Raw genomic sequence first — 26,000 nt, 5'->3', positions numbered from 1 at the left:
AAAACAGAACAGGTGAATTAGTCAAAATTTGAAGGCCAAGGGAAGACCTTTGGCAACACAAACAGTTAGTGAGTTTCTTCCTACTCACTACTTACAAGACCATATTGCTTCTCTGAACAACATAGCAAAAAAAAGACAAAAATAAAGCCCTAAGAAGAGATATGAAAACCGCACAAAATAATGGCTATGCAGATTTGGTCATGGATTTTTTTCCCGGTTTTAATGGGCAGGGTGAGGAATCACTCAGAAATGTTTGAGAAGCAAACCAGCAGCTTTGAAAATCCTGAGCTTTAAAAGCATCTTTCCTAAAGTCTCCAAATCCAGAGTGATCGGTGTAAGTCCATATCTATACCTGAAATGTAATAAGTCCCTTGTTCTTTCATTTTTGCTGTCCTTTTGAGGATTCATGGAAATGTCTGTGAAAGGTAAGTGTACCTTGTGCTATGTTAAATCAGTCATTCTTTTGGCAGTGTTGACCTCCTAAGCTAAAATACAGTCAAAGAAACCTTGCAGCTGAGATACACTTGAGGTGCTGTAAATTAATGCACTTTCTATATTACCTTAAAGCTCTACTTCGGACAGTGGAAGTTATGTTTTTAAATGTGAGTCATTTCAGTACTTCTAAAAATCTTCTTAGCTAAACATTCAAGATTCATTTATTTGTGGGGTGGAGGGGAAACTCAAACCACATTCTGTTTAATGCCAGTTCTGAAAATACCTTTGCTTATTTAATTAAACTATTCTTTATTGTTAGTTGTATAGTCCCTCATTTGAACAAGTATGTTTTTCATGTCTAGAAGATCATGTGTGTAGCAGAACTACGTAAAGCTGTCTAGGAGGACAGCATGAAAATCACAGGATAATTTTTGTTTCGCGAATGACCCTTGATGTTATACCCCTGAGTTTCAAAATCTTATTGAGTGAATGCTAAGCTTCTAGTACAAGAAAATCTCCTCTAAAAATAGAGTAACCGCTTGGTTGCAAGAGATAGATTCATATGCTCTGCTTGGCTATATTAACCACAGTAGATAAGACATTCCTGGGAAAAAGTGTGTCTGAATAGCAAGATATCCTTTAATATGCAAATATTGTGTCATGACTAGAGAACCTTGCAGAAACGTAATGACTTTGTAATTAAGAAAAGGTGAAATCAATGCAAGCTTCTGAAAAAGGAGACTCTTGTAAGACCAAATTTGTAATTTCCTGTGTTTTTTTCATGTTTTAACAAATACAGCTACAGAGAATCATTGGGAAAGAAGATGATTTGAAAACAGCTGGAGACGAAACAGTATTTCGGGTATGAAATAGAGATACATTTTTCTTTACAAAAGCATTGTCATATTTCCCGTGAACTTTGTTATTTTTTCCAGAGTTTTTAGATAAGTATATAAGCATCAGTATTAGTGCTTTAATTAAATGAAAGTGCATGATTTGGCAACTGCTTTCTAATTGGGGAAGAAAAATGTTTGTCACTTCTGAATCTCCTGATGAAATGTAGGCTCATTACTGTGTAGTCACTCCGTTAGTTTCTGTAAGCCTCTGTTTCAAAGTAACTTTCTTCTATTTATGAAAAACTCAGAAAAAACTCTGTGTTGCCATATGAGAAAAGATGGCTTTCCAAACAGAAACTGATACCTTAAACTTACCTAAGTGCTGCTGTTGCAGTAATATCAGCTTATTCTGAGTTGGTTTGAAATGTAATTGCTGTCGTTGAGGTGACAAAGGCAAGGATTACTTTAGTTAGGTCCATGTCCAGAAAGAAATGGCATAGATGCAGACCAGAAGAAACAGTCTTAGAGTATGATCTTCCAACTGGTTTAGAAGTTTCACTGGATTGCAGACCATTAGCAAATGGCAAATACATCTCGTCAGTGAAAGGGGCAGGTAAATTCCTGCTCTCTTCTGGCTGTTTTCCCGTGAATCCTGCCACTGCAACCTGCCTTCTTCCCAGGTAGAGTCTTTGCCAGCTGCCATCTCTTCTTCAGTCTGTAGTCAGCACAGAGACAAGATGTTCTGTAGCCTGGATGAGATTGAATGAGACTGAAAACAGAGAGGGGGAAGTCCTGAGCATACTGAAAATACCTCAGAAGAAGCTGATGAACCAGGGCAAAGGAGGGGGAGAGTACAGATGGATTATCTCCATCTATTACTGTAAGGTGCTGCTTGCATCAGCAGCACTACTTTTGTTGCATGCTTAAATTGGATGGTGTAGCTGAAGGATATTTTTCTCACCACAAACTTGCTTTCAGTTGTAAACTGAAACATTGGGCATGAGGCAGTGACTGCTCATGTTGGAAGCATTCAATAAGAAATTTATACAGGGCTCTGCTTTATAAACCTATCATGCATCAGCAGTTTCTACAAAGAGTTTGTCCAGTTCGTGTTCTTTACTTTTTCACCTGCCTCGGGAAAAAATGGAAGTGGCACTATTGCTAACACCTTTAATATTTACTAGGCATAAACAAAAACTGTCTTCTGATGCATGAAGGTTTTGCTCCCCCAATATGCATCCAGAGTTCAGTTAAAAATTGTTTGACTGACTAACAACCATCTCCTTTCTTGAATCTTTTCATCAGTCACCAGATTAAAATAGCTAGGATTAATAGGGTTGTCTGCTCCTCAAAACCTATTTCAATTGAGACTTAACTGCCATGACAGTGAAAGAAAAAGGATCTTTATTCTGCATGAATGCACAGCTAGAGTATAAAATTTCCAGAGAAACTTTGATACAGTTGGACAGATTTAGTTATAAACACATAAGCTTATTGGGAGCTAATTAAATACCTGAGCCTGAATGTCTCTATTCTGTTTTTTGTCTTGCTTCAAATTTTGTCTTCAGAATTCTCCATTGAGAAAAATCTGAAGTTATTGTAACCAGAAAATATTATTTAATACAGTTTCTTAGCAGTTTATAAATGGAATTATAGTACGTTCAAAAGAAGAATTAAATAGCTTTGGGGAGTACAGCTATCTTGAAATTCTTCTCGTCTCTGTATTTCTACTTGGCAAAGTCCAAATTATCACTTTTCTTCTAATTTTTATTTTCTTTCCTCAGTCTCTCACAAAAGAAGTTGATTATCTTTAAAAGCAGTGAATCTGACTATACAATGTAGTCAGTGCATATGTTTTTACCCCTTATTTTTAATAATTATGGCATTCATAGTATTACTTTCAAGCAAAGCAGATAAAGCATAAAAATATGGGGTTTAAATTAACTATGTTCTTTGAAAGCTGAGATACTGCAACAGAAGTTTGGTGTTTGGGATAGTTCTTTATTTCCACAACACTTTCAAAATTTGCATATGAGTTTGCTGTTTTTTTAAAGCAATCCCAGTCTCTGATACCAGATGGAAAATGTCACTGACTTATCAAAATAAAGTTTAAATGGTAGTCTGCAACTTTATTTAACCAACGGGTATATTCAGGTATGTTCCCTGTACAGTGTGTAGACAGAGGTCCCAGTCATTCATTTACTGTATGGAACTACCACTTAATACTCATTGAGATACTGTATTAAACAGAAAACTTTTGAACTAAAATTCAGTCTGACTATAAGCAGTATACTTTTAGACCCACACATGGATATTTTCTTATTAATTGTGTATTAGTTGTTTTAACCTGTCTGCTTCTCTTTCTGTTGGGTTTTTCTTTGGTCCTAAGAGAAGTGAATGACATTAGTCATTCACACATTTATCACCACTTAGCTGGTCAGCACAAGGTTTTACACTTGGACCTTCAGACATTGCAGCATTGCGATGCATCTCCTCAGCCATAGAGACTGTGCAGGCCATCATAAACTGCCCATCTGCTCCCTAGAATTTCTAATTAGTTTAAAGTTTTCTACCTATAGCTTCAAAGTCTGCAAAGCCCTGGGCCCAGAATAACTAAAGACTGCCTAAACTGAAGGGAGGAAGATGGTAGTTGAGAGCTGTGCTCTTCTAGTGCAGTAATACTCTGTAACAGGGGTGCAGCACATCGAATTTCACAAGATTCTGGTCCAAGATGAAAATTAATATCCCTCCCCAAAAGAGTGTGTCATTAATCTTGTCACCTCTCAGTTCAGATGGAATGCACATTTTTTCTTGACCTATCTTCTCCAACATAAATGTGTATGTTTTGTATCAGCAGATTAACACTGAATTCTGTTGAAAAGCTTTTAGATACTTTAAACCAAGGAGCACTGCAATGTTCCTATGTGCTTTAAAGGAAGCTCTCCAGGTGGGTAAACATCATAAAGAACCAAGCTGTGTGGCATCAAGATATTAGGCTATTAAAAAACTGCTAGGTCATTGTTTACCTCACGGACAAGGAAATTATTTTATTTTTCTATGTGATCTGATGACATTATAACCTCAAGAGAGACAAAGAAACATGCTTTCTGACATCTCTCTAGGTACCTATTCTGCAAGTACATTGAATTTGGCTTGGATAGCAAAAGTTTCTCCCACAAGAAATTCATCTGGAAGCCCTTTGTGGTCACAGAAGCATTGCTTTCCATTGCACAGATGTGTGAGGCAAGGCTGCCGCTTCAGTCTCTGCTACTTAACGTAGTCTGAAGCACTTCAAATTATATGGAGAAGCCAGATTGCAGTGTGGGCTCTTGACAGGCCAAAGAAGACACATGATTCGGCCTTGCACTAACAGCTCTAGTCTTTGATTCAAAACAGTAAGAATCTGGTCATAATCTCTGAAGGCTACCTAGTGCGTTTGCTTGTAAAATTAATTGGAATAAACTGGAAATGGTGCACGTAAGCGTGCTCCGTTGACATTTTGCGATAACTGAAACTTGGGATGGCAGCCTGAACGTGGACTACCTGGGGACGCGTTTGAACAGCGGGTGGGGGAATTGATCACAGTCCATCTGAGTCGGTTTTAGCGCCAAGAGCAAGGAGGTTTACGCATGCTGAGGATGGGTGGGCTCTGCCTTTAAGGCCAAGTCCATGTTAATCAAAAGAGTGTGCTTCAAAGAACATCATACCTTCTGAGGGGGGACCTCGTTACGGATCCTCTACTTTTGGTGGAAATTAATATTTTTAAAGTATGTCATGACAGGGAGGCAGGGCCTGAATTCTTGTGAGGGGCTGTCCCCAACTGTGTGTAGAAGCTGCTTTCCCCAGCTGCCAGCAGTGCACCAGTCAGGCAGCCTCAGGCTTCGCAGTGCAACAGTGACATTGCCCGACTGCTTGATGCAGTCAACCTGCTGGCGACAAGACTAGTTTCAACCTGTTCCTATTTTTGGCATAAGGTATCTCCTACAGCGTCTACTCCCAAATTAGCTTTAGCCCATTTGGCTGGAAACCGTTTTTACTCTGTACCTTCTCATGACTTGATGCAGAACTGAGAGTGACGCACTGAAAGCTGAGGATGTCCATGAAGTTACATTTTCTTCCTTGCTAAAGGCACTGACGGTACAGCATAGCGATTCCATGGCATTAGTTGTCATTAAAAAACAACTAATCCCCCGGTAATGGGAATTATGGATGTTGTTGAATGCTGGATATAAGCTCTTTATTATTTAGAAAGTGCTCCATCGGACTTCGTCTCAGATATAGTCTGTTATACCCTCTGTAGAAAAAAATTGTGCACATTTTAGCCCTTCTGTATCAGACTTGACGTATTCTTGAATTCTACCTAGTAAGAAAGTGCCTTGCAAAACATTAAAAACTTTAGTATGAATTTACATCATGATTAAAGCTGGCTCATCATAAAATGATATGTTGTTTCATTCTGGGACCCACTTGAGGCTATCTGGGCTTTGCCAAAAAAGACTGCTTTTGGAGATCTGGCTCTCCCGGTCCCACTAGCTTGCCTGTTTACAGTTCTTTTGACTGGCTGTACCTAGTAGGATTAATTTCATAATGGATACGCCTTTTAAACCTTCTTCCCAGAACTGAGTTGTAGGATAGTTGTAGGATCCCAACATCTTGGAGACTCTCAAAATGACAGCTTGATGCTCGAGCAGTGTTTGAGGCTAAGCTGCTTAGATTGAAGTCTAGATTGCCTTCAGGGATAGAAGCCTGGCATGATGAATTGACTGACCTAGCAGCTGAAAAACAAAGAGCATTTCAGAGAAGTGGACTCAGAAAAATTTGCAAAGACTTAGTCTTACCTTTGGAAAGATTTGGGACATCACTAGCAGACAGAAACTAAGATACTGTTCTCCTTGACCCTCCTCTCTTTTCTGCCCCTATTCTTCATCTATTCACGCTCCTTCTATCTTAACCAAAAAAATTTTCAATCCAAAATATGTATTATTTTTACAATTTCTATTGAAACAAGACATTGCACAGCAAATACCAGCTCCCAGGAAGCAAGTAAGAGAACAAGGAACGTATTACAGATTTTAATCATGATGAATGCTTTCCAGTCATGCCTCAGGCAAATTCTGCAAGGAAAGGTGGTAAGAATCTAGAGACAGTAAGTCTATTAACATTACAGATGAGTTTTGAAAATCAGTTAGGTACATTATTCTGAAAATCCTGTCTCACTGTGTGATAAGTTTCTTCTCAGTGGCACTTGTTGCTACTTGCTGCAGTATCAGGTCCTAAATGTCAAAAGCTCAGTGGGGAGCTACAGGATTAAGTAGGTCTGTGCCCATGACTCAGGGTTTGCCGCATCAGGCTTCTATGTTAACAGTCTGTGTAATGTAATAAGGAAATAAATGTTGTGTTATCTGATCTTGCTTAAAAAGGAATAATTGAATAATTCAGCAGTTCATGGTGCTTTTGAAAAGTTATAAGGTGTTAACATTACTCTAGGAAAATAAGCCTATGTTTGTAATATGTACACACACGTTCATTAGTTCATACAGACTTGTGTGGCATCAGAGCTTGGTCTTTGGGATTCTTTGTCTCAGTCAATGGACCCCGGAACATGTCTGAGTTCCCCAGTTGAGATACATGTCCCTGCCCCATCCCGCGCTTGTATCAAGATGAGACTCAGAACATCACCATCCGTTCTCCACTCTGTCCTCAGCTTTCTGTAAAGTGCACAGCCCAAAAGGGTGCTATGGTGCACCCTCCCAGGGCTGAAGCTACCAGATACACCCGAATACAAACTTTCACTCAATTTCGATAGTAGCTCGGTGACTCAAAGCTGCCAGTCTGGTCCTTTTTTCAGCTCCAGGATTAGGTTACCATTTCATTCTCGTTGCCAAGAGAGACATTCCAAATGTAAGTTATTCTCTTACCTAAGCTCAGGAGGGTGAGGTGTTGGAAATATTAATAGAGCTCTCATTATCTTCTAACAAAGATTTGTCATGTCGGTACTAATTTATACAGTTCAGCAGCAAAAGCTCCTAATGATTCTGTGGACAAAAAGGAATTATGTACTAACATGTACTTTAATTTAATAGCATTAACTCTAGGAAAAGCAATTTTTTGAAATTTTACCCTTAAGCTGTAGTCTCTGTGGTCTCCTGTTGCATACTCTGTTTTAAAGAAATGCACTGTTTTGTAGTTTTAAAATACATTTAACTCTCACTAACATAGTGTTTGGACTTCTGCCAATTCCACTTTGGAATTTCAACTGATAAAGAGGGTAGCCAACAAGTAGGTGCATATTTGTTATAAATCCAGGGATAGGCTTTGTCATCTTAGATAAGATGAGATAGGTATTGTTTGTATGTCGTCTTCTAGCTTATAACTAGAGAAACATGAATAGAAGAAAAAAAACTTTTTCTGTCACAGACTTAGTTTTTAAAAGATTGTTTTAAACCTCATTTTTCAGTTTGTTTTCAATACAACACTGATTTTAATATGGAGTAATTAAATTGGAAGCATTAAATTGCATAATCCTGAGTTCGGTTTTTAAAATTATGTCAGCAAATTTATTTCTTGCATTTTTCAAGTCTCCTTTAAACATGTAAGCAAAAAATACAAAAACATGTAAGCAAAAAACACAGATTAGAATCTTGCTGCAGTGAGAAATATGTGGATTCTTCTCTGTTTCTTCTTAGAAAACTTTGCATTCTGACATAAATAGTTTGGGTTTGAATTTCAAATAAGCGTACATGAATGTTTGACTTTTGACTTTCAAAAACACATATACCAATGTTTATGCATCAGTCTTCACAGTAATCTGAAGTGTTTAAACTTTAGAAGGATGGATCTTGTGGGTATTTAAATATTCTTTGCCTCCAGTTAAATGATAAAAGTTCCATAAGTACAGTTTGCATACGGCTGGAAAAGTTTTTTTTCTAGGTTCACTCATACATAACTCATATCACTGGCATTTAGTGAATTGTAGCTTGCAGTAGAAATGAGGAATGTTACCTCTTTAACCATAAGATAACTGTGTCACATATGCAGTAAGCATGAAACACACAGTGGACTAATGGGACTTGTTACTGATGATGCTGAAAGCTAAATAACCATTAGTATTAAATCTTATGAATAGACTCTTGTCTTTCATCTTGCCTCTTCAACCAGATAAAAGACACAGAGGCTATTTAGATGTCATAAGAATAGTTTGCTGAAATCCCTCCGGACTTACAAAAAAAAAAAAAAAGAAAAAAAAAAAACTCTCTTCATGTTGCTTAGTGTTTTGTTGTGTTCAAAGAAATGCCAGTATGCTAGTGCTGAAAGAAGAATAAAACAGAAATCCAGCATTATGTGTGGTTTTAGGCTTGTTAAAGATGCTGTTGAGTTGAAATAATGTGCATCCTTTTTCTGCAGAAATCTCTTCATCAGATTTAAAAAATATGTAGAGAAGTCACTAACACTGAAAATTTGCAAGAAGCCTTGTAAGACTGTATTATATTAGAGCACTGTGAATGTTCGTATTTTTCTAATTTTGTTTCTTAGACTATCATGAATGTTTTTAAATGGCTGTAATAAATTAGAAATATCTGACTAAAAACTTTTTTACAAAGATGTTAACTTTATTTAAAGCCTCTATTCACCTAAGCATAAAGGTTTTTAAAGATTTTACTAGCAACCTTCTCAGTTCTAATAATAAAATACACTGAAGGTGGTTGTAAATTGAACTCATCTTTCATACAGAATATTTAGAAGCAGAACATATAATACACTGTTACCAGTTGATGTGGAAGAATTATTCAGCTCTGAGATCCTGTGTGATAGCTTTGGGAACAGTAATTAAACTGCAAGTATCTCTTGTGAAATTCTAGTTCAAATAAATATTTCTAGATTTGTGGTGAATATATATTAATAATAATACAATGCATAATAATTAATCATACAGTTTTTTTGTTTTATAGGGAGCAGAACTGGAAAGCTGTGGCATTACTACCATGTTGCTGGTACATTTCTTTGGAAAAGAAGGAAAGGAAAAACTTCGCTATTCTGAGTTTTTCAGGTATTTTTTCAGCTAGGCAAACCTAACAGCAACCAATCCTGTTCCTACCCCTTCTGCTTTGCACCAACACTGGCCTTAATCTGTCCTCACACTGAGCTGAATCAGAAAGTTAAGCAGGTAATGAAGCAGGAGATTATTCATGATTTTGCATGATTAAATTTCTAGTTTAGCTCCTGGAGTCTGCTGTCTGCAGGAGGAGTTGAGCACCATGATAACTCCAAAGCAGCAATGGGCCTGGAGACCGTGAGGGTTGAGACTACCATTCTTGGCAGCTGTGTGATGGCATACGTTAAGACAACATGATTCATGAGTATTTTTCTTGATCAAGTCACCAAAAAAGTGACTGCTAATCAATTAAAAAAGCTTTTCTGAGCTGAGACACCCCCCTCCCCATTACAACTGTCATGGTAGGCTACGGGCAACTTCTCTGCTTGCTTCAGATTCCAGCTTCTGTTGAAACTTTACCTGTGCCTTTTCCTTTACCCTTTGAACTACATTTGCAATGGGACTATGCAGATACTTTGTGGCACTTATGTCAGAACTGAGAATTGAGCCAGATGTAAACATCGCATCAGACTGAAACTGCAGTGAAATACCAAGTGGCCATTACTCCTGGAAACGTAGCACTGCAGCAGTTAATAAAAAGTTCTAAGACTGGTGTAGGGAATCGTTCAGGTTATACATCATATATATGTCAGAAAGATGGTGTAATCCTTGTCTACATCAGAGTGTGAAGTTCTGCTGTGGTTGCTTTTGACTTGAAAACCCAACCAGGTATCAGCTGTTAGTGTTTTAATTGGATGAGATTCCTTCTTCCAATGTTTATTTCAATCAGTAATGATCACCACCACCTACACAGCATCACAACTTAACTGGTTAAAACTCTGTTACTTCAGAGATCAATTTTTCCTGTTAATATGAACTCCAGACACATCTTGCTGTGTGAACTTGGGCCCAGAATCCAAATGCACAGTCTTTCTTTGAGATAAATGGAAGTTAAGTGCCTAAATACCTGTGCGAATCTTGACACACGTCTTGTAGCACATCAAGAGAAGATTATCTACATCAGTATTACCTTTTCTACAAAAATAATCAGTCATTTAGAGACTGCAAAAATAAATTAGGATAATGTGGTTTATGTTTATGTTCAGAAGCAGAGAATCTGTGTCAGCCCTCTTAAAAATGAATGTTGTTGCAATCAATAGAGGTTTGGGGAAAGTCAGAGTAGAAAAGGAAGAGTGGCAATTTGTCTAACTAAAAAGCGTTCGGCTCCACTGGCTCTGGCACACACTGGTCTTCAAATAAACAACCTTTTTCTTTTGAAGACCTCGACTCAATAGGAATCTAAGTAAGTAAAATAAGTTTAAGATGCCTCCAGCTCCCTTTTCTATAAATACCATAGATCCTCTCAATGAAACAAAAGGCAGAGAGCACCAGTAAAAGGTTGTGTTTGCATATACAGTGTAAACTGAAAAGCCTCAGGTTTTAGATAAAATTCTACATTGACCCAATGAGGCATGACATTGATGAAACTATGTACCTAGTACATTCAGAACGCGTAGGTTAAAGACCTTTGCCTACCACACAGATAGAGGCCTGTAATCAAAATCAAACTCCCACATCTTGCTCTTAAAATTTGTGGGATAAGTGTAAGGTTTAATGCAGGCAATTTTTCAACAGTGGCAGTTATGTTTCGTAGACCTGGAATGTGCCTCTTTATCACTGTGTAGACACTCCATCTCAGTTGCAACATGACAGTGAAGTTTGTTTAACACGCAGAAAGGTGAATAAAAGGATCACTGTCTTTTTAACCTCTGTGAAGATATCACCTTTCACATGATTTTATTTGCAAGTAAATCAAGCACATCATTTCTGGGTTCCTATTGTTCAGAGAAAATGTGATTTCTATCTGATGGCCTCTCATAACATTTTACCTTACGCGGGAAGCTATTGTTGGCTGTTTGATCAAAGTGCCACGCTGTTTTTACAAGAGATGACTGATGAGCTGTACAGACATAGATCATTGTCAAAAGCAGAAAATAATGATGGTAAATGCTTTTATCATTTTCCAAGTTCTTGCCTAGAAAGCTTTTCCATTGATCAGTGTAGTACCTAGTAGAAAGTAGGGGTGATTAGGTTTGATTAGGACACACTAAAACTTGTCACATTAGTTAAATACACAGATATTGCTGTGCTGTAGAGTCCTTGAAACTAAAAAAAAAAAAGGCAGGAATGCTTTCTTTGTGAAATTTCACTGTACTTATATGGGAATTCAGAAAGCTGAGACTAGTGTTCTCACCTCATTACTTACATACATTTTCCTCATGCTTCCTCCTTTTCAGTTTGGCTGACATTAAAAAATCCTTTTGTAAGTGTGCAACCATCTGTATCTGCATGTACACCAGTGATGTCCGACCCTTTTAGCCCACAGTCCAAACATTTAAAAAATGTCAGACAGCCACAGTCAATATATCAGGGCAATTAATTTGCCCTGTTCTCCTTTCTTTGCATTCAGATGGCGCACAGAAAATCGAAACTGTCTACATCTCTTCAGGCAACGTGGAGCTGATGTAAGCCAGCTCTTGTGCCTCCCTTCCTACTGCCCTGAACACAGGAGGCACACTGGTGTAGGGAGGGAAAATGGTTAAGCATGCTGTGCTCCATCTGTCTCCAGCTGGTGCATGGTTCTTGGGAAATCATAGGTAGGTGATACACACAAGGACAACCCTCAGGGTGGTTTTTACCGGACGTAAAGAATGAGACCATGAAACAGATTATCAGATCACTTTTCAACCTTTTTTGGGCTGCTGGGAGCATGGAAGTAAAGAAGTAACCTTTTCATAGGTATTTTGTGACACCAGTCAAGCTCTTTTCTCACTGTCATACAGAACATAGTCAAAACAGCAACCAAAGCTGCTCCTTTTCATTCTTTGCTGAGCAGTGGTGGTGGGACTCCCGCTTCATTCTGCAGCTTCTCCAGGGACTGCTTAGAAGTGGTGGAAGCAATCCAGGAAGCACACCATCCTATGTCTTTCCCATAGTAACAAGGTGGTTTCAGAGATCTTAAGGTAGGACTCAAGGAACACATGTTCAGCTCCAGACTGCTACATGATTTCTTGCCAGTTGTATTGTCCTTAACATAAGGACAGTATGATAATTATTAATAATAATTCACAACTTCAAAAGTGACAGCTTGTTTCCATGGCAAAAGTAAGGAAATTTAAATCTAAATTATTCTGGAGCATGTTTATGTGCGTCACTAGTAAAGGTGTTGCCTCCTAGTCAGTCAAATGCAGCTGGAATCGTTATTCTCCTGTATCAGTTTAAGAAAAGATAAAACAATATGCAGCAAGCCTAAAATCATGTAACAAAGAAGGGTAGATTTAGTACAAGAAGTGGTAACCAGGTGAGACTTTCTTCTCGGAACACCTGAATAAGTTTCTGTTTCAGATGACCACCACTCAGTTTTACACCTCAGCAACAATGTAATCTTCTAATACCAGGAGCCATCTTAGAGAATGTCACATTTCAAACATGAAGCCAGAAGTTCCCCGGGCTTCCAGGCTTTTTATTCTTTTGCATGGGTTTCCCCTGTTTTTTGAGACATAAATGATTTTTGGTCTTTTTCTTCCAAAAAATGTTTCACTTGTGCTTTAATTTCCAGCTATATTGTATGTACTATTTTTTATTCTGAGTAGAAAACTACTTAGTTTTCTAGGTATAGCAAATATTTCTTCTTGACAGCCACTGGTTTTTTTCCCTGAAAAAAGTCCCTTACTGATCTTGTTTAAGTATGTCTAATCCCAAATAAAAGAGGAGACAGTAATTCACTCCCTAAACAGTTTACAACTGCTATGATTTTTTTCTGTAATCTGTCCCCAAGCAAGCTTAAATCTCTCACAATCTCCTTGAAGGAAAAAAAAGGAGAAAAAGGGCAGAGTATGGAAAGAATAGTCAAAAAACTTTCTGATCGTTGTATTTTTTTCCTGGGATGGCTTACAAAAAAGTATTTCCTGGTATGGTTAAACAATGGGCATCTTTTAATCATATAAGGAAAATTAACATTTCAAATCCAATGTATGGCATTTTCTTATCTGGTTTGTTGCTTCCAAACTTCTCATCAGTTAATAGAATTTTGCACCAGAAATATTCTTTAATCATGGTTTCTTTTTTATTTTCTGCTTTAGCTTAAAGGTCACAGATTGTATAACCATACACAAAACATGCCTCTTCCCTACCTGTCCTGTTTCTTTCCTGCAGTATTTTGAATTCCATGGTACATTTCATTTGAAACCTTTCATTTAAGAAACCAGAATGATCTGGGGTGAACCACACTGCTAGTGCTGACATTTGTCTGGTGCTGTTCTGTGTTTGTGCTAGCGCCCGGATGCAGAATCTCTTTCAGGTAGCATCATCAGTCAGTAGTGCTTTTGCTGTAATGATAGCTTTTACATTTTCACTGATTTTCATCTAGGGATTTGGAAGCGCTTTGCAGAAACAGAATATGGTTGCCTCCTTATTTGTCTCTGTACCTACACTTCTATCTGTGTGTGTGTATATGTATATAGAGCCCTAATACACGTAGAGATTACATCTTGTGCAACCAGGATCAGACAGTGAGGAAGTGGAGATGGGAGCAAAATCTGGCTTCATGATTGTATATTCCTGTCATAACTGAATCTGAATATTTCCCAAATATTTAGTAATGATGTTGAGAAGAATCTCTGTTTCTTCCTTTCATATATACTTAGCAAAGGAGTAGCTTGATTAGTTTCTACAGAATGCTTATAAATGAAAGTGAGTAGTTTTGTTTTCTTTAGTTAGGAAACATTGAGGACAGTAAATCAAAGAGGGGTTTGCCTGTAATTCTGAAAATGGTGAGATTGATTAACTGTCTTACTGCTTACAAAACTGAATTTACAAGTGTAGATCTAAATGTTCTCTAAAGGTTAATGGTCAAGCCCTTATTAGATTTTCTATAGTGTTTTGAAAGTCAGATTGCAAAAAGGCAACCTTGCAGCTGGTTTGCAACAGTCTTTTGGTGCAGAGAGGGTTATCAAGTCTTCAAAAGGACTTCAGTGTCCAAAGAGGAGCCGAAGCAGTGTACAAATGCCAGGGTGGTATATCCACCACCATCTTTATTGTTAAGTTTCCTTCCTATAAATCAGTGCGACAAGAACTGGCCAGTTCTGTATTAGAGTGTTAAAGCTCTGCACAGACTTTCAGTTCAGATCAAGAGGTATAGGAAGGAAAACTTTCCCTAACCTTTCCTTTTGTGTTTCATTCTACTACTTTGCGTGCCGTAAGGAATACAACGCTAGCACTTCATTGCAACATCTCAGGTTGGAGGGGGAATAGCTGCATTCCTGAGGTCTCCCCACTTTTATTACATTTTCACTTCTATTAAAGCTGAGTTGCCAAAAGTCTTGAGACTCCCGCTTTCTATAGTAGAGCACATTACAAAATGAGGGATAAATCCTGATAAGGTTTCTGGATGCTCTTGTAACATGATAACAAATTTGGCCATTGGCCTTCAATGTGGGTGTTTTAGAGAGCATGGAAAAAACAAGCTATCTTAAAGAAAGTACTGTCTGTTCCCAGCCTTTTCCCTGGCTTATAAATTTATGATTTACCTTTCCTTTTTGTTATTTGAAAACTCAGGGCTTGCTTTTATTTTCAAGCTACTATAGCATATTCCCAGTGTAATTATTTTTGAATTGTAGAGCACATCTACAATCAGAATCTTGTTCCCATAGTTGAATTCTGGCTCCCTTCGAAGTCCCTGGCCAAAGTCCCACTGACTTTGGGAGAGCAGGAATTTCATTCCTATGCTTGTTTTTCCTAATATCTGGAGAAATTTTTAAGGAATTTCCAGCTGAAACTCATCGCACCATGATCCAGAAGATACAAAAGCAAGTATCCCTAGTGGTGTCTTGGCATTTAAGTATCAAGTTTTACTTCCTAACCAGAAAGTTATTTTTAATAACTTTTAATAACTGGCACTTAAAAAAAAACTCATTAGGATTTTTAACTCTCACATCTGGGAATAAGAGTGACCTAGAATGCTGATGCGATGATTCATAGTATTTTAATTTTTGTAATATGGGATTCTATCACATATAAATTTTAAATTGCACATTTCAGCTGCTGCTCCAAGTAGCATTTGGTACAGCAGGAAATCTTCCCACTCTGGCTTGTCAGGAGCAAGCCTACAAGTTGAAATGAATTATCTGTTAATTTTTTTCTAGCTAAATAAGTAATTCCCGCTCCCCTCCCTAATCTGCGTAGTGCCACAGGAAGGGTGCAATGTCATTGCCCCAAAGCAACTAGAGAGGGCAAGAACCCAGGCCTGAGAAAAGGCAGAGGAAAACCCACAGTGGGGCTGGGGAAATAGAACGCTTCATTTGCTGTCCGACTAGAAGAGGATGCAGAAGCAAAAGCACATCAAAAATGCCACAGCCAAACTCTTTACTTTCCTCTTTGGCTTTGCTGCACCTTTCAGCTGGCTGATGTGTGAGGCTAGATGAGCCACCCGCTCCTTCCTCAGCATGCAGAAATGCTTGGTCTTTCAGCTGTCCTGCCTTTATTGGGTATGGCTAGAGGGCAGGTCACTGAGGGTCTGCTGCTTAAGGAAATGCAATATTTAGAAAAGATGGAAGAATATGTAGTTTGTCATCACCTGTGGCTACTGACCAGTAAAGCAAATGACTGAGAGTTAGCTCCCCAAGATAAATAACTCATACTTTCAATAACAGACCTTAAGTCTGTTACAAAATGTGTCCACCTTTCATAGATTAAAAGCCAAGAAAATAAAACACATGATGTCTCGTTTCCCAACATCCATGTTTTAGGCATATTTCTGTAAGTGACCTCATTTTCAGCAGCTTCTCCTCCCACAGACCAGACGTTACATGGGTTGGAAACGACAGTCAAAGATGCAGTTACTGTTCCACATGGTCTCTGCTGTGACTTCCAGCCAAGCACAAGCCACACATCCCAGATACCATCTACTCCTTGCCTTTGATGGCCACTCCCAAAATGCAGCCAAGTGGCCCTAGTCAGTCTCTGCTGAACTGACTCCATGCCTGGTCTACATGCCTGGTCCATGCCATCCTCTCCCCCTGCAGCTCCACCTCCCTTCCCAGGATCCAGGGAGACTCTTGCAGGCAGTGCGGCAGGACTGGTTCTGCCAGCCCACCCTGGCCGGTCTCCCCAGCACATGCTGACTGCTGAGCTGGCCAGAGGCAGCAGTCACCTCACGAGTTACAAGGACAGGAGCTGCATCTGAAAACTGAAGAGTGGTTTGCAAGCTGTGCAAGTAAGCCCGTGCTAGTCTGTAAGACAAGGGGCCTCCCCTTCACACTGGTGGCACAAACAGGTCCTTTGGTGTTTCATCCCCTTGTGAGAGGGAGAGTCGGGGGACTTGAAGGTGAGCCAGGTCTTAAGGTGGACTGTGGAGGAATGTACCTCAGTGTTTGACTATACTGTGGAAGCCTTGTAACCCCCTTTACTGGACCAGAAAAATGCCCATATAAAATGTGAGACCATATTGTACCCCTCTTCAGTATTACCCTAATAAAACTGTTAGCCTGAAACTTGAAATCACCTCCACTGTCAGGCTTTCATTTACCTGTGTGTCCTGAGCGGTGAAGTATTTGTTGGCCCTTTATTTGCATGTGCAGCTCTAATTATTAGAGGAAAAAATACAAGAGAGAGCTTATGCTGCAACAGCAGTCTTCAGCTAACCCCTTATAGACTTCACAGAGCTTCGAGCTACTAATTGTCCAAGTGATCTCATTAAAGAACTAAAGATAGCTGTGCAGACTAAAATGCCATCATTTCAGGGGAAAGAATTCAAACCCAGTGAGGCCGTGCAAACACTGATGAGCAAATGAGCCTCTAGTGATACTTGCTACATAGACCCTTAGCTGTCCTCTTCTCCAACTAATTGCTTTGTCCCAATATAGGAGTATTTCTTTCTTTCCTGTCAATAATTTTTGCAACTCAATAAAGCAGGGTTCTTTCGAAGTACTAAAGTGATTCTGACAAGCATCACTGTGTATTTTAACCTTTATTTATATTTTAGAATTATCACTTGTTTCTGGATTGCCCCATTTCTGAAGTGGAAATTACCAAATGGATTGCACAGTATTGTCTTTTACTTTCTCAAAATTAATATTAGCCAGAAGAAATTATAATGGCCACGTAGACTAAACTGGGGAAACTCAAAGCTACAACTCTCCTTACAGTTCTAGTTCTGTACCTGCAGGTTGTTACTTGCTTCTCGTGCTACTTTTTTTTTATTTCCTAAAGGAATGGGTGTCTCCTAAAAACATTGATGTTCACCCCTTCCTTTTTCAGACAGCTCTCTTTTTACCTTCCCAAACACCTGCAACATCATTTTCTGTGCTCTTCCAAACTTTGTACATGTCAATGGTAATCCTCTCTAATCCATCCTCTAGTAAGCAGAGAACCAGTTTGCCAAACCTCTCTTTGCAGTTATAATCTTCGAGGCTTTTAGTCATCTTTTCCCGCAGTGATGATTTCAAGTTTCCTCTTTTCTTTCACCTTTGTGATTATTAGGGCCTCATCTTTCTAGGCACTTTCCAACCTTGTCATTCCTGTCTTATTAATATGAAATTTCATAAATCATGTGTCAGGCCTTTAGTTACCATGTCCTTTTTCATTCATTCATTATAATACTGCCTTACCAATTATTTTATCTCGCTATCTGCACATTTTTAAACCTTAGTAAAAACCAGATGCCAAGTGTATCTGTGAATTATCTTAGCAGCAGCCATCTCTGCAGACTTAGAGAGCACCCTACTGGTGTCATTATTGAAATGCAGCTGTGGAAACAAATCTGCACGCACAGGTAAAATTAAGCCAGTGATATTTTAAACAATGATGTCGATAGTAGCTGTGATTAAGAGTTAGTGTCTACTGCATTTAGTAGTAGAGCTACAGTGATGCAAGTATCAACTGTTGGATAATATGTGTTTACACTTAGATTCATGGAAAATCTGCAAACAGAAGTCCAAGAAATGGAATTCATAAAGTTTTCAAAGGGTTTGAACGTCATGAGAAAGGAAGACTTTGCAGAATGGTTACTGTACTTCACTGATGAGGAAAACAATGAAATTTACTGGCAGAACGTGAAAGACAGAATTGAGGCAGGAGAGGTTGGTACATAAAGCATGCTTTGTTTTGCTTCCTTGTTTGTATGTACAGGTTTTCATTTGAATATGAGTATGTAATAATGTAACTAGTTTCCAAGTTAATTATTGCAGCCCTTGAATTTTATGCAAATAAGAACAATGATAATTTGCCAACTGAGAAATACAAATATTGATGATGAGTAGGCAATCACACATAAACACTAGGTCCCACCAGATTTAATGAAATAGATTTACTGGGGTTTGAATGTATTATTCATTATATATCATCTGAATTCTGTGATACTCTAGAATATCAGTTTGGAAGAATTCAAGACTTTTTGCAAGTTTACAAATAACCTGGAAGACTTTTCTATTGCCATGCAAATGTTTACTGTAGCCAATCGTCCTGTTAAACGGGGTAAGTGCTGCACACCTTTCGTATGTGTTTTTTTAAAAAAGAAAAAATGCATTTTGTTTACGGAATTAATGTAAATAAGTTATCCCAAAGTAGCACTGTGAAGTTCAAAAATAGTATACTGCTCTTTATTCTGAATTAATTCTATTTCATGAAAAAATAATAATATAAAGTTCCCAAAATGTTTTGATTTGTAAGTTCTAATGTGTTATCATATGCTGGACCACTCACAGCAGACTAAACCATACAATCATAGAATGGTTTGGGTTAGAAGGGACGTTTAAAGATCATCTAGTCCAACCCACCTGCCATGGGCAGGGACATCTTCCACTAGACCAGGTTGCTCAAAGCCCCATCCAGCCTGACCTTGAATCCTTCCAGGGATGGGGCATCTACAACCTCTCTGGGCAACCTGTTCCAGTGTTCCCCCACCCTCCTTGTAAAAAGTTTCTTCCTTATGTCCAGTCTAAATCTACTCTTTCAATTTTAAACCATTTCGCCTTGTCCTGTCACTACAGTCCTTGGTAAAAAGTCCCTCTCCATCTTTCTTATAAGCCCCCTTTATATATTGGAAGGCCGCAATAAGGTCTGCCTGGAGCCTTCTCTTCTCCAGGCTGAACAACTCCAACTCTCTTGGCCTTTCTTCACTGGAGAGGTGTTCCAGCCCTCTGATCATTTTTGTAGCCCTCCTCTGGACCCGCTCTAACAGGTCCATGTCTTTCTTGTACTGGGGACGCCACAGCTGGACGCAGTGCTCCAGGTGGCGTCTCACTAGAGTGGAGTAGAGGGGAGAATCACCTCTCTTGACCTGCTGGCCATGCTTCTTTTGATGCAGCCCAGGATACGGTTGGCTTTCTGGGCTGCAAGCACACGTTGCCGGCTCATACCCAATTTTTCATCCACCAGTATCCCCAAGTCCTTCTCCACAGGGCTGCTCTCAGTCCAATTTAAATTCTAGATTAGGAAGGATTTATTGAAACAATACATGCTTTAGTAGCAGTTCATGATAACAAAGCTTTTTCCTCATAGTGAAACTAGTTTTCTGAGGAAACTAAACATTGAAATCTCTTCTTTTGCAGGGTCTGTAGCACCTTGCTGTGTTTTATTTATTCCTCCATACTGCCTTCTCTATGTTTATGAAAAACAAACAGTGTAGTAAAGTGGTTTTTAAAATAAAGATTTGGAGGAGGGAAGTTGCTTCCTTCCCGTGTAGTAGAAATAGGAGCAATGCAATTAAAGTTTCATGGACATACAAATGCTTTCTGTTATAATCCTGAGGTTGTTACTTGTTATACTTGAAGGACAGCTCTCATAAGTTATTTGAAAATAGCAACATAAAAAGTTCCTAAGGAAATTTGATGAGACATTAACATTTATTGAAATAAATATTTGATGGGCTCATGTGAAAACGGTGAGCGAGATGTGAGAAGACAGGAAGAGAATTCAGTATTCTTGAGAGAGAAATGTTTGGATGGGGTTTGAAGCAAAGAAGGCCAAAATTGGTGGGGTTTACAACTTGTGACTTTCATCACTAATTAGTCCAGCCGTCAGGAACAGTTTTGTTTCCATAGCCTCTCCAGGCAGCTGTTCTAGTGCTTAACCACTCTCATTGTGAAGACTTCTCTTCTGTGTCAAACCCTTGCTGCAACTTACAATGATTGTGTCTTACCTCCATGCACCTTTGAGAAAAATATGGTGCTCTCTCCTCTATAACCCCTTTTAGGCAGTTGAAGGCTGCAGCAAGATCCCCCCTTACACTTCTGTTCTCCCCAGCTCCTTCAGCTTCTCCTTCCGTCATGTGCTCCAGTTCCCAGCTGGGTTCGTGGCCCTCCTCTGTCTGGTTTGACAACATCTTTCTTCTGTGGGAGGAGGCAGATTTTATTTGCACAAGGTGTACAAAGAGTGGAGAGGAAAGAGGATGAATTAATGGTGAAATAATAGTCATAAGTGAGATACGAGAGTTTAGCTCGTTTCTTTATTAAGTATCGCATTTTTAAGTGCCAAAGGATGATGAGGCCAACAGTTGGTGTTGGCTCTGGTAATGTTTCCTTGTAAAAACTCATTCCTAACAAACAGGCAGTTGTGACTCTGTTTAGGCACTGAACCATACTGTGATCGAAAACAGTCAGCTCCTGAGGTAACTCACGGATGTTACATGTATACATGTCTAATCCTTTCCCGAATCTCACTGAGTTTTTTGTCTTGCTGTTTGCATATGTGTACATGTGTGTACACACACATGAATATTTATCTAAAAATAAGACAGTCGTTTAGTCCTTCCTTTTATTCTAAACTTTTTTTCTTCTAAGTTAGCAGCTCATCTTTTCTCTCTTGGTTTGAAGATTATTATGCTCCACCATTTTAGAAGATCTTTCCCCTTTTCTTCATGTTCTGTTCAAAAAGTGCAGTGCCATCTCTGGATTTATATTTAGCTTCAAGAGCTGAAACAGTTAACATCTTTTTAAAGACAAAATTAAGACTTTACTATAAGCATCCCATATTTCATGTCCTTTTCAAATTGTGGTATATCCTTTTACAGAACGATTTTCAACTTAATTATATTTAAACCAACTATAAATTAATCAACTGCATTTATACAGGAATTGTTCAAAGAGGCAAAGATGAGAGCTGTCAGGAGTGCTCTTTCTTCTAGTAAGCTTCAGAACTAATCATATTTATAGCACTATTTATAAACAGCACTTGTTTCTGAAAGCAGAACCACGTTATTACTATATTTATGACTTAGTTGGACAACTTGCTGTAATAATCTACAATACTGCTATACTTTAACAACCTGCAGTCCCTCCTTGAAATTCACACTTCAGCGATGCCTTCAAAAATGCATCCAATTCATGTGTTGTGATTGTGCTTCCTATAATAAACAATAATCATTTCACTCTTACTATCTGCTGTTTTACGGCAACCCCACACATCTTCTCATCTTCCTTGAGTCAAAACTCCAAATTCTTTACACCACAAGACCAAAAGTGGGGATAGTAGGTATTACTGTAATGCACATGGTAGTGTAATGAAAGAAGGCCAAAAAGCTGAAGAGGAAAGTTGATCTCCAGAGAGGTATGACAGCTTTTTCTGCCATAAATCCTCATAAACTCTTCAATCATAATTTAAGAGAAGGTAGCCTACTTCTTTAAAAAACAGAACTACAGATATGTAAAGCCATATGCTGTAAACAGTGCATTGAGTATTTGATGGTCTGTGTTTCTACAGAGTTGCTGAGGGGATTGTTGGTTGAAGTGGAGCATATCGTAAAATACTGTTCTCTGAGGAGAAGAGTTTTCTTGCAGAATGAATTAGCATGAAACTGGTTCGAGATAAAATGGTAGTATTTTTTATGAGACCGTAGTGAGGCAAACACTTATCATCCATATGCACAGGTATCAGCCAAAAGTACGTAAGTTTTCAGCATGCAGCTATTTCTAGCAAAAATTGTCACCCTTACTGTTGCTTGAGAAGTAGTGCATTTCAAAAATGTATCATACAGTTAATAAAGATAGTGTTATGAAAGATGAAGCAAGCTCAAGAACGCATCAACTGAGGCCTCCTAATAGTTAACTAGTTCACACATTGCAAATTCTCCAGTTAGGATACCCGTGAGACACTGTAAATTGTACAGAATCCTGCTATTTATGTGCTTTCCAATTTCTTTACAAGTTCACAGTCACCTATGATGTAATGTTATGTCTTTACTAGCTGAGTTCAAGAGAGCAGTGAAGGTGGCAACAGGACAGGAGCTCTCAGATAATGTTTTGGATACCATCTTCAAGATTTTTGATCTAGATGGAGATGACTGCCTCAGCCACGGCGAGTTTCTTGGAGTCCTGAGGAACCGAATTCATCGAGGTTTAAGGGTAACAAGCTGACATCATTGTTTTTCAATACCACAGATGATTGCTACAACTATCTTGTTAACACTTGTAGAAATACAAATAGAGATAGCGAATAGAAAGATGTTATATTTTAAACTGAGTATTCCTTACTGCTTGTGAATCTGGGAGGAGTGCAGCCACCAAGAACTTGTTATTATGCATGTGAACTATGGAAGCAGCAGCACTGCATTACATATTATATTTACACAGTCTGTGAATAAGAGTCTTTTTTGTGTAAATGCTAAACATACTTTTAACTTTATTAACAGGTACCGCAACAGCAAGGCATTCAAGGTTACTGGAAGTGTGTGAAAAGAGAAAGCATTAAAGGAGCCAAAGAAGTGTGGAAGCAAACTGGGAAAAGTCCTTTTTAAAGCAGTCCATTGTTCTTTTGCTATAAATGTTGTTATTTAGGGGAGTTTGTCTGTCCTGTTTACATACTAGCTGAATCAAAAATACTCTTTTTTTTCCTATAGTTAAACCTTAATTAGCCCACTTTCTAATGCAATAATTTTATATCGTTCTAGTGCAATCAGTTTGGTTTACGGAACTGTTATCACTTTTGACCTCCATATGGAAGTACTCTTGTTCTAGGGAATAGTGTTGTTTACTCCTCTGTGGAGTCTGACCCTGCGCTGTAGCATACAGGTTACGCAGGATTTAATAGTGGCCACTGGCAGGAACGTCACAGCGATATCATCTCCTGTTGGAAGAGTGGACATCATCTCAGTTAGCCACTAACACAGCAGTTCTCTTTCTCTGGCAAGGACAGAGGTCCAAAAGGCGAAATCACTTGCACAATCCATGCAAATCAAGTTATCCTAAATCAAAAAGGAAAATTCACATGGTTTGTGCCCTCATTACTGTGAACTGCTCGTGTGCTAGTTCCTGGTGGATGATTCCACCAGATCCTGTGTGGATGTCTGGTTTGTCTACCTTCATGATGACAATATTAAACTGGAAATACAAGACTGTTGATACAGGCTTTAAAAGTTGTACATTGATCTATGAATGTGCATTGAGTCTCTCACACCTCTTCTCACCTTTATACCAGATAGTATAAATGAGAAGCAAAAATCCTCATTCTATCATAAACAGCAGTAGCTACAATTTGAGTCATAACTGTTTTGCTTTAATTGTATTGCAGAAGGTGAATGTGTAACAAATAGTTGCTTTATCTTACTAAAGGTTGTGACAGGGAATTCTGCAGTATCTCAGGAGTTCAAGGTTATAACAAGCAAGTGTTGGGGGAATAGAAAGTCCAATGAAAAAGTAAATACAAATGTTTATTACTCCAAAATGCAAAGTTAGACATAAGATCTTAAACAGTAAAACAAGGAACAGATCAAAATTAACATTTAGCAATTATAGATGAACATTTTTTAGCTATAACATAGTGTGCATCTATGTATACACAGGTGTGCATGTTACATGCTTTTTCTTTCTTACAACCTTAGGAGCCGATAGTCCCAGGTCCAGATCAGTCTTCCTGGTTGGCCACTATATATAGGAGATAGACTTATCGGTAAAGCTTTCAAGGTTCTTCCTCTTTCCCCCTCTCAGTTGTCTGACTTGTCTTGGCTGGGGTGAAAGCTTAACGTTTCAAGACAGGTTTGTGATAACAGACTCAAAAGATGGACTAGGGAAATGTCTCAAGAAAAACAACCAAGAAATCTCACCACTCTGTGAGGAAGTATCCATCCCTTTTAAGCATGACACTAGCTATGTTATTCTGAAAGTTGTATAGACGCTCAACAGGAGGTGTTTTGTTGTAATTTCCTTGGGTTTTGGTGGAGAGGGGAACCTTCCATGATAGGTAGACATCAGAGCAGCCCTCACTCAGAGGAGGGACAGGAGCGACTGCATTAGGAAGCCATAAAGATCCCACCTAAGGAGTACTGAGATTACAGAGAATGTATTTGGTATGTTGGTAGCCATCAGGCAGGGTTGTGGTGAGGAGGAGTCTTACCGCCCGAGCCTCGGCACGGTGATCTGTCCTAGGGAGATAGAGTGAGAAGCTAGCAAAGCAGCTCTTCCCTCCACAGTCTTCGCTTGGAGCTTTAATTTAAATTGTGTTAAAGAGAAAATGCTTGTATTCTTGTCATCTGTGGACATGCACCCAGAGTCACCCACCAGAACAAGAGCATGGCTATGTGGGCATCCTGAGACTGTCTAGAAGATCAGGCACCAGTGACCACCAAGGATCCCTTTTCCTCCAGGAGACAATCCATATGAAATACAATGCAGTAAATGCCTCAGCCTCCCCGCCTCAAACTGAACTCATGCACTGCTCTGTGGGCAACAAGAAATTAGATAGCTGGTTTACTTTGTGTGTTTGGAAGTTGCTTGCTTCTTCTGGTGATGGGAGCTATGACTAAGAGAGAGCTAATGGCAGCGAAGGTGGGGCAGTGGGACTGGCATCAAAGTACCGCAGCCAGCTTTGCGTCACCAAATAATAAAAAGGACACAATCGAGTAAAGCACTTCTGTGTCACAAAAGGGTGTGTGTTCACCCAAAATGTACATTGTTCCAGCTCTGGCTTTAATGCAAGGCTGCCTTTTACTTGTTGCTGTTAATATTTTGGCAAATCATTTTTACTTTGGAATGGAGATTATTCTTTAACATTTTATTCTGTGTAATGTTAATAGGTTTATGATGTTCTTTATTGCTTTTGTGGTTTCTTTTGTTTACCAATTATTTGCTTCCTACCAGCTGTTTGGTTTTCTTTTGGAAAAATCAATTCCTTTAGCTTTAGTCTATCTAGAGGTTTAATTCCTCATTGCTCATTTGTATCTGGGTTCATGCAATCAGCAGTATCTGCTTTTGGCAACAAGTTACTAAAAATGCGATTTCAAGTTTTATTTTTTAGCAAAAGCTTTGGTGTCAAGTTCAGAGGAAAAAGAAAACAGATATGCTTATTTTTAAATGAACTTTGTGTCTGTAGTAAAAAAAGAAATTAAATGATTGATTAGGAATTAAAATAGAGCTACGAAACATTTTCAGAAGAAGTTATCCTGAAAGTACAGCCAGGAAGGAACTCCTTTGAAGGCCAGGGAAGACTTGTCCATCAGGCTTGAAGAATCAGACTCTGTGTTTAATCTGTAGTCTATTTTTATTTGTCTTAACTAAAAGGCTCTACAAAACAGTCTTAAAATAATTTCTCATATTTAATATCTTAGATTGAAAGAGCTGTTTACGTGTTTAGATGGACCTTGTCTTTTA

The 26,000-nt window shown here is 38.7% G+C and overlaps 1 protein-coding gene across 1 annotated transcript in view; it reads left to right on the top strand.

Moving 5' to 3' along the window:
- Window positions 1-25,260, top strand: part of MICU2 (mitochondrial calcium uptake 2) — a 149,346-nt gene extending 124,086 nt beyond the window's left edge. The window contains exons 7-12 of the mRNA XM_050914970.1: window positions 1,235-1,297; window positions 9,221-9,318; window positions 18,329-18,500; window positions 18,786-18,894; window positions 22,603-22,760; window positions 23,048-25,260. Coding sequence (XP_050770927.1) covers window positions 1,235-1,297; window positions 9,221-9,318; window positions 18,329-18,500; window positions 18,786-18,894; window positions 22,603-22,760; window positions 23,048-23,152 — 705 coding nt within the window. The 3' untranslated portion in view covers window positions 23,153-25,260. The remainder of the gene's footprint in view (window positions 1-1,234; window positions 1,298-9,220; window positions 9,319-18,328; window positions 18,501-18,785; window positions 18,895-22,602; window positions 22,761-23,047) is intronic.
- The last annotated feature ends 740 nt before the right edge of the window (window positions 25,261-26,000 follow it).

The sequence above is a fragment of the Gymnogyps californianus genome, chromosome 1 (assembly GCF_018139145.2).
Source record: "Gymnogyps californianus isolate 813 chromosome 1, ASM1813914v2, whole genome shotgun sequence".
NCBI classification, from domain to species: Eukaryota; Metazoa; Chordata; class Aves; order Accipitriformes; family Cathartidae; genus Gymnogyps; species Gymnogyps californianus.
Note: the sequence above shows the minus strand (reverse complement) of the source record. Positions and strands in the feature narration are given on the sequence as shown.